The sequence below is a fragment of the Colius striatus genome, chromosome 1 (assembly GCF_028858725.1).
Source record: "Colius striatus isolate bColStr4 chromosome 1, bColStr4.1.hap1, whole genome shotgun sequence".
Taxonomy (NCBI): domain Eukaryota; kingdom Metazoa; phylum Chordata; class Aves; order Coliiformes; family Coliidae; genus Colius; species Colius striatus.
The window spans coordinates 41,877,253-41,890,726 of NC_084759.1; the positions used below are offsets into that span (position 1 = coordinate 41,877,253).

General features: G+C 41.3%; 1 protein-coding gene across 5 annotated transcripts in view; it reads right to left on the reverse strand.

Moving 5' to 3' along the window:
• The window catches only part of KLF12 (KLF transcription factor 12), a 255,583-nt gene that overhangs the window by 81,009 nt on the left and 161,100 nt on the right, over positions 1–13,474 (reverse strand). For all 5 annotated transcript variants that reach the window (XM_061995504.1, XM_061995521.1, XM_061995492.1 and 2 more), the window contains exon 5: positions 1,881–2,016. In XM_061995504.1, coding sequence (XP_061851488.1) covers positions 1,881–2,016 — 136 coding nt within the window. The remainder of the gene's footprint in view (positions 1–1,880; positions 2,017–13,474) is intronic.

Sequence of the window (13,474 nt, forward strand, 5' to 3'; positions counted from 1 at the left end):
TTTCCTCTCTGCAACAAGGGTATGTACAATGCGGGCTTCTTTGCTAAATGTCTAAGATTGAGGTACATGTTAGATGTTCATATTCAGAATAGAGCCTGCCTGTAAGGCACTATATTAGAGACCAAGAAAGAAATGGGTAGAGTGAAATCAGTATAATGTACTGACGTCTCTTTTCAGCTCAGCAGCTGCATGTGCAGTGCCTGTGACTGGGAATGAAGTAAAGAAGAGAAATTGCAGATCATAGCTAAATTAGATTTTCCTAATGGGGCTTTTGAAATAAACTAACAGATTACTGTTTAAACAAAACTTGTAACAAGGATGAGTTGATGTTATATTATTAAATTTCTTAATTTAATTCTTAAGCTCCAGAGCCAGTCCAGTAATAGTCAACATATTTACCTTCACAAACTTGCGGAATGCATGTGGAACAGCTGAAAAGAAAAAAGCTTTTCACGCTTTGACCAATTCTCTAAGTCTTCAAGCAATATCAATCACAGACAACAATATCTGCCTGCAGTCATATATTAGAAGTATTTGCTGCTGCCCCACGCTTCCTCTTTTCATTAATGAGACAGAACTATTTAATGCAACATCATGACGGGTTGTTTTATTTTTCTGCCTTATTATGTGTGCTATAAACTGAGAAAAAAATACTTAGCACTTCAGGGCCTGGGGTTGTAACTAGTGAATTCAAAATACATGTGAGGCTTGTCTATCAAGCAATAGTGTTGCTGGTGAAAAAAGCTTCCCTCCCTTTATCACTGTCAGAAGGGGAGCATGCTAATTACAGTGAAAGCCAATGTAATTGCCCAAAGAGACCTTCCTTCTCTGATTTGCCTTGCCCAAAGAGACCTCCTTCTCTGCTTAAGGGGAATGGATATAGGTCTGATGATCAGAGTTCCTGTGCTTGACTGGAAGATGACTTGACTCAGAAGCATCAGTGCTTTTGGCTACTGATAGCCAGGAAAACAAAGCAAAATGTAAGTAATTTCAGATACCACATCCAGACATTTAAAATACATCAATAAATAAATTACCTAATAACAATGTCTAATGGCCTTTATTATATCACTTCCTACTTAATAATGTTGAGAATGCCCATATTTTTAACACCTTAGATTAAAAAAAATTGTTTTGTGGGTCTAGCACAGGCTTCAGTGCCTGGAGGCTCTAGTTCTATTTCCAGCTCTGCTTCAGGCCTCCAGGGTGACCTTTACGCATAACCTCATTTTCCTCACCTATAAAATGTGGATATTAATACTTATTTAACTCACAGTTGGTTCCCTTCCAGCTGCTACAGTGACTGAGCAGGCTCGTGCATCTACAGAATTGCTAATGTTCCTGATAAACTGTTTCTTCCCCATTTTTTTTTTCTCCAAACAAGCAACACAGACATTAAATTATTAATGTATTTTGTCTGTCCAGTGAGCGAAAGTACACAGAAAAATAACACCAATGAAAAAACTGTTTAAAGCCTCTCACAATTTTCTTTTCAATGATGCTGTCCTTCAGGAGAAATGTAGGTAGTTCCTATTTGACAGCAACTGGAACAAACTTCTTGATGCTGCTTATATTTAGGGAAAAAATGTTTTTTGAGTCAAAGTCCAACCTGGTCTGCTGTTTGAGAACACCAAAACACGGCAAGCTTTGCAAGTAAGTAACGGGGAAGAAACAATTCCAACTTGAAACTCTACCTAATAACGAGGACAGAGAGAAAGAAAGGAACAGAGAATCAAGAGAGAGATTCGAGATAGTCATCTCTTCCTAAAGGGAACAAAGCTACACAGGAGAGATGCTGGCAGGTATGCTGACGCCGGTGCCTCCATCAGCCTGGGAGCGCCTCGGTAACACTCATCTCGCTCCGGAAACGTGATACTTACTCTTGTACTGCTCTGGCTATGGAGAGCGCTGTAGATCCAGTTTCATTAACGCTATCTAAGGTCACATTTGGCAGGTCGTCATCATCACTGTCACTTTTAATTTGTCTGGGAGATAGGCCTCGGGGGTCCATTTGTGCTGGAAAGAGACATATAATGGATTAATATGAGCGCGCCGAAATTAATCTTGTCCCAGAACAACATCAGGGCGCACAACACATCCGCTTGCTCGGGCCGGGTGGCACCGCCTGTGCTGAGCTTCCCAAATCAGGTGACGGCTTGGCACAGTCCTGCAGCAGTGCTGCAGCGAGGCACAAGCACTGCCAGCAGCATGCAGGCAGGTGAGCACACACAGGCCACAACAACACATTTGGCAGACCCCAAAGAAAACTGTGTGTGTAATATCCATAAAAACTCATTTAGTCTTGAGTTACTTACTCTGGCTGTCTTCAGAAAGCAAAGAGAAAGGGCTGCATCTACTTTGTACAACATAGTACACTTGAGAGTAAATTTTGCAGGAAAAAATCAGGAGCAATGCTGGGACCCACATCAGTCCTGTCAACTAAGATTTAGGCATCTGAAAAACCCCATTTGTCCTGATTTCTGTTCTTAATTCAACAACAGTGTCAATCTTTGAAGTAACCTTCCTTCCACATTACATGTGGCAAAACCACTGCACGTTTCACATTTCACACAGACAACTGACTTTCAGGTGACTGATGTCTGGTGGTAGGCTTAGTCAGATTTTTTTGGAAAGTCACAGTGTCTTGGGCCTTAGAAACACCTGAAGATCAAGAATTACAGGATTGTTTTGTTGGTCCACATCTTACAGTATCCATACTGTATGGCAACAGTGTGGGTGCCCAGGTGCTGGCAGTGGGCACCTCTGTGCAGGGCAACCACTGTGAGGAGAGGTTTCACCCACTAGCCTGCTGCAGGTGCTGGGGCCTCAGGGAAAACAGTTTTAAGAAAGGGCAGAAAACTGCACAACAGAGAAAGGACCGAGGGAAAGATGTGTGAGAAACAGCTCTACAGAGAGCAAGGTGGGTGGAGAAGGTGGGGAATAAGTGCTCCATGGTGGAGCAGAGATTCTCCTGTAGCCTCTGGAGAGACCACAATGGAGCAGGCTATCCTGATAGGAACTGCAGTCCATAGCAGACCCACATTGAAGCAGGGGAAAGCATGAGGAGAAAAGACAGGAAGAGAGGAGCTAGTATGGATTGACCCCAACATCCATTTACCTTTCCCCATCCCCCTGTGGTGCTCTGGAAGTATGACATAGAGGAACTGGGAATGAAGAAGTGGAGTCCAGGAAAAGTGGGGGTGGGGTGGGGTGTGGAGGGGGAGGGATGGTTCTCCTCATCTTAATCTATTTTTAATTAGCAATAAATTATTTTCCCCACAATGAGTCTATTTGGCCTGTGATGGTAATTGGTAAGTGAACTCCCTGTCTTTCTCTGGACCGGTGAGCTATTTCATATAATTTTTTTCTCCCCCTGTCCTGAGGAAGAGGAGGAATGAGAGAGCAGCTGCCTGGACTCCAGCCAAGATTAACCCACCACCGTTACCTTTTGTGCCAAAAGGAGACAGGAAAGGAGAGGACAGCAGAAAGACAGGCTACCTGCCTTCTCTCTTATCCTGGCTACTGCCCTCTAAAGGAAAGAAAGCACAAACTTTGCAGGGGGAGGTGCAGTTGTGTGTGCTATGGGGCATAAGTGTGACCTGGTATAGTTCTGAGAGGAACTGTGGGTTACTCGTGTCAGCGGTCAGACCCAGAGACACATTTCAGAGGTCATGTAGAGAAAGACATTCCTCTTTGCTCATGAAATACCACACGGGATTAGCAAGTGCCAAGAGACACCAAAAGCAGCTGGGGTAGAGAGTAAAAATGGAGAGATGCCTGACTCTTCAAGGGAGGCACACAAAGGGGAAAGACAGGCAAAGAGATTTGTTTAGAAATATGCTTTATTCTGTTTGGTCAGGTGAAATAGAGGAATCCAACATTATTTATTCAAAGACTTAACTGTTAGTTTGCTACCTTGTTCTCTCCTGTGTTGCACTATCAGACATAGGACACTTTCCAGGACTGGAAACATGCTTTTCAAGAAAGACAGCGGTCGTTTCTGCTCAGCTCTGGCTAACTACAGCCCTGGACAACAGGTATTATAGTCTCTTTTCAGTGACTGTGAACAGTTTAGTGGACCTACAGCTAGACAGATGCTCTGAAAGTCACCACTAAATTTCCCATTTTGCCATATTTCTTATCACAGAATGTTAAGTGTTGGAAGGGACCTCAAAAGATCATCTAGTCCAATCCTCCTGCCAGAGCAGGACCACCTGGAGTAGATCACACAGGAACTCATCCAGGTGGGTTTTGCATGTCTCCAGAAAAGGAGACTCAACAACCCATCTGGGCAGCCTGTGCCAGTGCTCCCTCACCCTCACAGTGAAGAAGTTTTTCCTTATGTTACTGCATTTGTTGACTCTAGAAAAGGAACTGAGTTACACTGAAAAATGGGAAGGCTGTAGCTACTCGAGGAGCTGTGCAGCCCTAACAGTAGCACTGATGGATAGCTGGTCTCTTGAAAAGGGAGCACTCCTGAAATGAGTGATGATTTGAGGGAAAGTTGGTCTTAAATTTTAATTTGTCATAGCTGTGAACCACTTCTTGAGTAAAAAGAACAGTGAGTGATTACAACTACTGTTCAGCTGCATTTTTTTTTAATGTTAAAGAACTTCTTAAAGAAAATACTACTAAAATGTGTTCAGTAAGCTGAAACAACTCCTCCCAGAAACACAGTCCATTTATAGACCCACAGTACAACTTCTATCAGCTTTCTTCTAGCAGAATTTAGTTGTCTCTGTAATACTAGCTATGTTTGGACTGTTTATTATTTCTTCACATATGGTAAAGGAAAAACCTTTTGCTTATCAAAGCAAATACTGCTGACAGTGAACAGCAACCTGCATGAGACAAACATGTAATTGTTTTAGGTAGAACAAGCACAATTCTGACCATGCTTCTTAAAATGACGACTTGCATATGGTGGTATTCAAAGTGAACTTGAGCCTCAGGGATAAACTAGTACTTGATTTAAGATAAAACTATTTGTAAAGAATTGTTTCTTCTGCCTCATTCCCTAATGTTCCTTGAACATTCTGGCAACTTTAAGTATGAAATTAGTCTTTCTTAAAGAAAGATCTTTGCACCTGCCTAGCATTTAAATGCTGCTATATGTGATGCTTCTGTGAAAGCTAATGTTTGCAAATAAAATTAAAATTGTAATAAAAAACTGTATGTAGTGCTTTGTATTAACTGTGGCTTCATCTGATTTTCACTACAGTAAAAGTTTTAAGGAGCTAGTTCAGAAACTTTCTTAATATTTAAACCTAAACCCAAGTTGATATCACAAAAGTTGTTACATAATTTAGTCTGCAATCCAGTTATTATACACCTATTTTGATCACTTAAGCGTGAATACACCTACATAAGAGATGGTATAAACGTATACGAAAAAAATCTTATGTAATTTTGCTCCTTATAAGACACATTGTCTCATTATTGTTGGAGACTGCTGGCTCTTAAGATATTATTGAGACTCCTACGAAATTTGGTGTTGGTTTTAGATTACCAGAGGAAAGTACTGGGATGAAAGTTCTCAATTACCTCCCTTTCGGTTTTGTTCAACAAGGTACACTCTGTACATTCCTAACACAGTCACAACATAGCTTTTGCATCTAGGGGTCATTTGGCCCACTGGGCACTGTTTGCCACACCAGGTGCCAACGTTTCAGCACATCAGAAGGTGCTGCACACTCACCTGTGAGTGGTGAAGAGCAGAAATATATCCGCAAATTCAAAGGTATTCAAGGACATTTTTTTCTTGTTTTTGCAATGAACCTAACTAAAGATGGTAATTAAATTAGAGAATGATGGAGGGACTATTTCCTTATTTTTTAATGTCAGACCACATATATGTCCTTCACTTTCTCCCTCTGTGTTTTTGACCTCTTCTCAGCGTGCAGGCTTGGGTGGCTGAGCTGCTGGGGAGCCGAGGTGACTAACCAGGAGGCTGAACTTCACTGCTGCCAGCTGGTGTAAACTGCTCTGTTTTCTCATCAGCATGGCTGCAGCTGCTACAGGGAAAAATAGACTTTAAAAACTATTCTCCTCTCCCAAATGAGCCTTGTGACCAACCAACTGGCCAAAAGCCTAACAGATATCTCCTTCTCACCACTCACTACAGTGTGCAAACTGCAGTACACGATTTTTATACATTCAGAGTTCACGACTCCTACTTATGTCAACAGCTTTGACTTTCTCTTGGACATCTAAGAACAACTGTTGAACTGCTGGCACCAAGGTTTATAAATACCAGCGGCAGTTCATAAACACTGAATTAAGAGTAATTATTGGCCTAAAGAACATCAAACTGGAAAGAATGAAGAGATGCAAGCAAGAGATAACTCAGAAAACAAGATGAAAAAAGTGGAGGACAAATGAGTAATGGAATGCAATTGGCAAGCAAGGTGGAGGAAAGCCTACAAAATATGCCAGTGCATTTTAACTTCACTTTGTGCTGTATCTTTCTCTGATGACCAAGCTCTTCCTTCAACTTACGACCATGGGTCCAGAAGAGCCCCAGATAGGTCACTAAATCAAGTCATCCCTATCACAGGCAGACACACTTAATTAATAAAGCTCAGGCCTTAAAAATGAGCTGGTTTTCTTGCCCTTGCAACTCCTCTTGAAAGGCAAGACAGAGCTATCCAGTGTTTTTCTGTGAAGTGTAAATGAGGCTAAGGCAAGGCCAGGCAGGCAAAAAAGAAAGGAATCAGAGACTGTTTTCATGGGACAAAGGTGTCATTGAAATAGTGCACAGGAGCCACAGAAGCAAGCTGTTAGCACTCCATGCTGAAAAGACTGGAGAGACAGGGGAATTATTTAAGAACATCTGCAAGCGTTGAAGGCTGCAAGCAGCCTATTTCTATCCTTGTTAGCCTCAAGAAACAATGACCCTTTTTACTAAAGAAAGTACAGGGAATTGCTCCTGATGCATGTACTTATAAGCAATCACTTCTCAATGATCCCTTTGCCAAACAGTACCAAAAAGGTGTTTCCCTTTGGGCAATATGAGCAAATTCACCCTCTGCATCTGGTTTAAGGTAAGATACATGAATGAGTCTCATGTAAAACACATACCAGTCTGTACATAGTCCAGAACTTGGTCCATCATCATTAATATTGTATCTGCCAACTGTCACTTGCCAGTAGGAAAAAATCTGGTCTGGATCAGGCATAAGCTTTCTTCTATTTCTATCAAACTGAACAGTTTCTTGGCTTTAAAATTTATGCTGGCTGTGGGGGCCTGACAATAACCTGATCCCGTTTCTCAGGACAAAATTGCCCCTTCTACAATGCTAGAACAGATTTTAATTTGCATAGCAACTTTCTAATGAGCACTGACTGAATATGTGCTTTCTGGCAGATGGCTGTGTCATTTTTGACACAGTACAGGATTAGCCATGTGTGGAAGCAAAATTTTCGGGAAGGACTCAGCCTGCTGCCTACTAAGGGCAGATGAACCTCTTGGGAGAGGACACAGCCTCCATCTTCCCAGGGGAACAACCTGAGCACAGGCACGTGCCATCGGGGCATTTTTCTCCTTTTTCTCTCTCTAAACTTGTGCTGCTGGTTGCATTGAGGCATCTCTTGGCAAGGGAGGACTGTGAGAGCCCAGAGTACCACTCCTCAGTTCTCACACAAGTGCTGCTGTTACCAGGCTGTTGGGTCGATGCTGTCCTATCACTGTCTGTCACATTCCATCTGCACCTGAATATGTCCTAATCACTTTGCTTCTTTCCAGACATTACTTAGGGATACACAGTTCAAGTGCTGTCACCTGGTCAAGAGAGGCAATGTGCCATCAAAATTCCTGCAGTTGGTGGCCTGAATCTGGGCCCTCTCAGGGGGGAAAGGGACCATTCACTCACATACTCGAATCATCACTTACCATGACCTTTTTTTTTTTTAATCCAGTCAAATTTCCTGTGAATGAAGGGGATGAAAACTCACCCCATCAGTAGGCTGGTGAAGACTTGGTAGAAGTAATTTCACATCTACACGTTATCTTTGATTTAAAGGCAAAACTGAATCCCTTGGGATGAAGATTAATTAAATAATTAAGATTAGGGGAAAACTGAGTAGCCATCAGGAGTTTTGCCTCTTTATATCTAAGCCACATAATATTAACTAATGCTGAAATGACTCCTTGCTGGTGCAAACACTAAGAGAGAAAATGTCAGGATCCTGAAATACTGAAGCCTCTGGTTCATTTTGCCTCAATACCACAGTTTTCTGCATGAAATTAACTTTTTGTGCTGATAACTCTGCAAACATACATACATGTAGGCCTGCTGATACACCATAACATAAAAAAAAAAGGAATTACACTTAGTTGCTCTCTTAAAGCAATTAAAAATCTGTTTCTGCTTTTTGAAAGGATTTCCAAATTCAGAGCCCGTCTGTCCACTTTTGTTTCACGTACTGAACTCTCCAACCTATTTTCTCTGAAGGATGCCTAATATTCAACTCACTAAACAAAATGACTGCTCATGATGGCCATGATATCCACCCACTAGACCAGTCAACCACAAGCAGGGTTACACAGGCCTGCAGTGAGGAGAGCACTGCCAAGACCTTTGCTAGGTGAGACATCAGCCTGGATGGAGGGCCCCACTGGCTTTGCCAATTCTGATCCATGCCCAGGTGACCTGCTTGCTCTCGCAAACATAGCCACAGGTCTTCATCACAACAGAAACTGAAATTATGCAGAAATGTGAGGTACATCAAATAAGCCAGAAAGAGTCATGTTTGCTGTTGCCAAATGTCTGTCTTAGAAAATCCTCTCCAGTTGCTTCCAGTGCATGCTGGCATACGAGTTAAAAAAAGATTATCTCTAGCTGTAAGCAACAGTTGTTTTGCACTTACCTCCATTAGGAATGGAAACTCAAATACTAGCCCACAACCCAAAATTAACATTTAAAACAATCTCATTAGTGCTGCTGTTATGCACTTGTGTGTCCATGTGTCTGCAGAGCAAGAAGGACTCAAGTAACAAAGCAACATTTGCTGCCAAACTCCTAGAAGGATGATATTGGAAAATATGGTTGAGAAAATTATATGGCACTCATGCTTTAACACTACATGCTATTAATCTGACAGTGCCAGGAACACTGCAAAAGAAATAGTTTGAACCCAATAATAGTAATGATAATCTGCCACCTTATGACCCAACTGACCGATCAGTCCCCATCCTCTCTCAGAGCCCTGGACACCTCAGGAAATGGGTGACACTGGGAGGCGAGGAAAGAGCCTCTACCCCCTTGTCTTCATGCACCTGCATTGCAAATACAATCACCTCAACTCTCCCATAAAGCCAGTACAGGGAGATGGGTTCTGAACACACAAATACCTTGTGTGTGTATTCATACAATTCAGCTGATGAACAATTCAGCCCTGCTCCCTCCTCTCACTGGGTGTCGAGGCACCAGTGTTGGCAGAGGAAACTGGCTTGGTGCCCCCAAGAGCCACTGTAGACCTGCTATTTGCTGGGGAGAGGAGGAGGGTAGCCTTTGCCATGCGACTGTCATTCCTCAGTTTTCTGGGAAAAGACCAAAAGTGTCAGGAGGATCCCACTAAGTGCCTGAAGATGAGACAATGGCAACAGTACTGCGTGGCCTCACTTGCTCCCACTGCCTCCTCACTTGCTACAGTTCACTTAAAGCCAAAGACACGCCTCAGTGCCCAGAAGCAATGCTGGTAACAATGATCTTTGGCCTCAGGGCCTTAATAGACAAATTTGGAAGAGGACACAGTAATCATCATCAAAACCAACAATCTGCCAGCAGTTATGAACACTGTAGTGTCTAAACCGTAAGTTTGGTCTCTACATTTGGCATACAGCATAGTTCAGTACCTGAATACTTCAAGAAGGAAACTACTGGACAATTTTAACTTCTGCACTTTCTTATCTGCCACAGTTTCAAATATCTCTGATTAAAAAAAATGCTTCTGGGTGGATCAAATGCCAAGCGGAGGGACCAATTCATCTCTGTCCTTCTCAGTTCTCTTGGAAAATGGGTTTTACAACAGTGCAAGCACAGCCTCATACCATAACTTGATGTCTGAAACAACTGAATTCCCTCCTTCTTGGGCAGTTGTTTTAGGTTTTTTTAGAGAACAGAAGCCTAGTATGGATTTCCCCAGCAGAATGTCAAAGAACATCACAGATAGGTGGTTTTTTTAATGGTGGAAGCAACACTCCCAGAGGCAAAGGTACAGGAGCTACTGGAAATGATGGTCTAAGAGATTAAATGTTATACTTGGGTTTACGTCACAGGTTTTAGGAAAACAAACTGGCTTTATGGACCTAACAAATGTGTAGGGATGACGATTCATGATTTTCTATTCCTAAGCTGGTCCATACAATATGAAACACATCTATGGCATCTTTCTTCCTATGTAAAGTTCATTACAAAGGCTTTATGCATTGGAAAAGGCTCTGAGTGTACCTATCAGACTTTCATTCAAACGAGCTGGTGTCTGGTAGGGGCAGTAGAATTGGTCGATTTATCTCATAAAGCTTTATGTACAAAGCAGCCATATCCATGAATGTAATGGTCAGAATATAGAGTCCACAGGGGCATTTTTTATTACAATTTACAGTAATATTACCCATACTCCACAGCTTCCAGATTTTATTGAGATTTTATGGGACTATATGGCTAGAGCAGTTAACTGCACCCAGCAAAGCTATGGTTCACAGAAAATGGGAATTGGCACCGAATGCACAGTGTAACTAATCTAACAGACAATATTAATTGCTATGATCCAATCAAAGGCAATATTTAAAATCATTTCACCAGTCAAATATTTTGCCATAAATCTGTAAAACAACAGCTGTGTGGAGAAATACAAAGGTGACAGTGATGGCAATGATGTAATGTATGCACATATTTAAGCATCTCTGCCATCGAGTTATATACATAAACACAGAACACCATTTTTTTTGAGCAAAGAACTTTCCACTTTCTAAGATATTTGAATGCCAAGGGAACTCTTCTACACATAAATCAAATTATTGAGACTACTGAGATTTATATCTCACTGAGCATCCAACACACAAATACCCTACCACTAAAGTAAACAGGGAAAACAATAAGGACAGAATACATTTAATATTAAATAAAATATTGCAAAGCCACTACAAAATGGTAGCAGAGTGCAACTTCCACACTGAAATAGTTTTGAGGTATTTCAGACACCAGAATGTTTCCAGTAGGTTGGTCCAAGGCACAGTAAAACCCAAGGCAGGGATAAAATACACGAGAAGTTTTATGCATGTGTTTCTGCTGGATACAAATTTGTGGATAAAAACAATTAGATTAAAGCTCATCCCTGATGAGAGTACAGAGCTGAAGGAGCAGAGGCATTCTTGTCATCAAAATTAACAGCTTCTAAAACGTGCAGGGACTAAGTATATGTCGAAATGGACTTCCTCATCCTCCTTATGCTGGACTTCACAATTGAAGTTGGAATACTCATCCACCTCATTCCCTTCCCCAAACCTACTCCTGGTTAAAAACACACATGAAGTTAAACCCACTGTTGATAAATTTTTGAAGAGCATGTGCTTCTACACTCGATAAACCTAAGTATGTCACTAGTGAGTCACCAAAACTGAGACTTTTCTGGAGACTAAAGTAGGAAGATAGTTTATCAGACTCCCCATAGTTAACTCAAGATAGTCTGTCTTCAGGCAGCCACCTTCTCAATTTGAAATACCACAGTGTCTCTTGTAACTTCTGTTTTAACTCTCCACTGTGGCAAGAATTGCTATTTGCTCCAGTTCTTAAATACATGCACCACCTCCAGTAAACACAGGTCTCACCCTGCACACAAGCCTCTCCTCTGCTTCCCTTCTCTTCTGGGCTAGCTATTTCCAACCTGCTGCTTCTTTCCAAGAACCACTAATATTTATTCCAGACAAATCAAATAAACAAGGGGAGAGAGAGTCAACATTTTGGGAGGCATGAGAGTGGGGATGCACAGGCTGGAATACATACAGCTGCAAAAGATTTTTGTGCACAGCAATGAAAAGATTACAGCTAAAGCAAAAACTCTCTGCCTCAATGCAACTCAAATCCAAAATAAACATCTACTAAAAATGTAGAAAGGATAATAGCTTCAAATGAAATAAAAAAGGCAACACTACTGGTTTTAATTAAGAGCCTCTTCTATATCATAATTCATGCAAACAGACCATATAATCTTGACTTTTAAACATATGCAATGGTCTTCTAAATTTCTAACTTTGTACTGTAAATTGCATCTACTTTTGTGGAATAAACTTTCCAGTAGGTAGAAATAACAGGCTGTACTTAAAAGAAACAAATCCCAAGGGCAACGTATAGAGCAATCTAGTGGTATTACCTGTTTCAAATGGCAGAAAAAGCTGTAGCAAAAGATATAGCATTTACTACTTATTAATGTATCAACGATAAGGAATATGGAGTGTGTAAACTGTGAAAAAGACACAATTCATCTATTCCTGCTAAGTCTATACACACATATAGTAACACAAAAATAGTCCACACCAAAGTCATTATGGATGTTAATGTACACAGGAGGCAGATGAAGTTCAGTTGGCAAATTTAAATTTATAATGTTCTGACTGCTGGATGTTGCCAGTGATTGTACCTTTTGAAAACTTATAACCTGTAGGAGTGAGAACCTAAAACCTCAAAAATTTCAAAACTACACAGGTCCTTGGTGCACTATCATCAGGAAAGAGCTTCTAAAAAATCCTTCAATGAATGGAGTAACTCTTCTGAACTACAGGAAACAATTTTTAAGCACATTATCATTGGCAAAACCTGCTGTCAGAGAGACACGATTTGTCAACAGCACTCATGGATATCTTCTGAAAGCAAAGCACTTGAAAGACTCAGGCTAATGGGACCAGAGTTTGTAGGGGAAACACGTTACTGTCGTGGTGGGCTCTCGCACTCCTGTCTGTCTGAGTGTCTCCTTGTTTCCCTTTACTCTGCCCAAATCTCCCTTCTACCCTCCTTTTGCTTCTTCCCCCTTCTCATCTCCAGCTCTTTCCCACTTTTCCTCTTAAACGTATCCACATACCCGTAGCTACATCACCACTTTTTTGCTTCCTCACCAAACCCTATCCTGCCCCTTTCCTCTCTTGCTCAGCCCCTTCCAACCTCCTCCTTGTTTTTTCCCTTGCTTTACTCTTTAAGGGGACTCATATTTTTTTTCAGGTCTCCCAATCTGCTTGGTTTCTGCATGTTCTTATAAGGATGAAAAACGAAGGCAATGGCCAAAACCATATTCGAGTTTCAGGGCAAAAAAAAATCACAGAGATTCTAGAGTTTTTCACCAAAAAGAAAAGCTGACATGAATTTTTCAACGTGGAAAATGCTACCTTTTTTTTTGTTTCTCTACTCAGTCTCGGGAAGAGTGGAATATTTTTTTTCTTGAAACTTTCCTCAAAAAAAAAGAAGAAAAAAGGAAAAAAAGA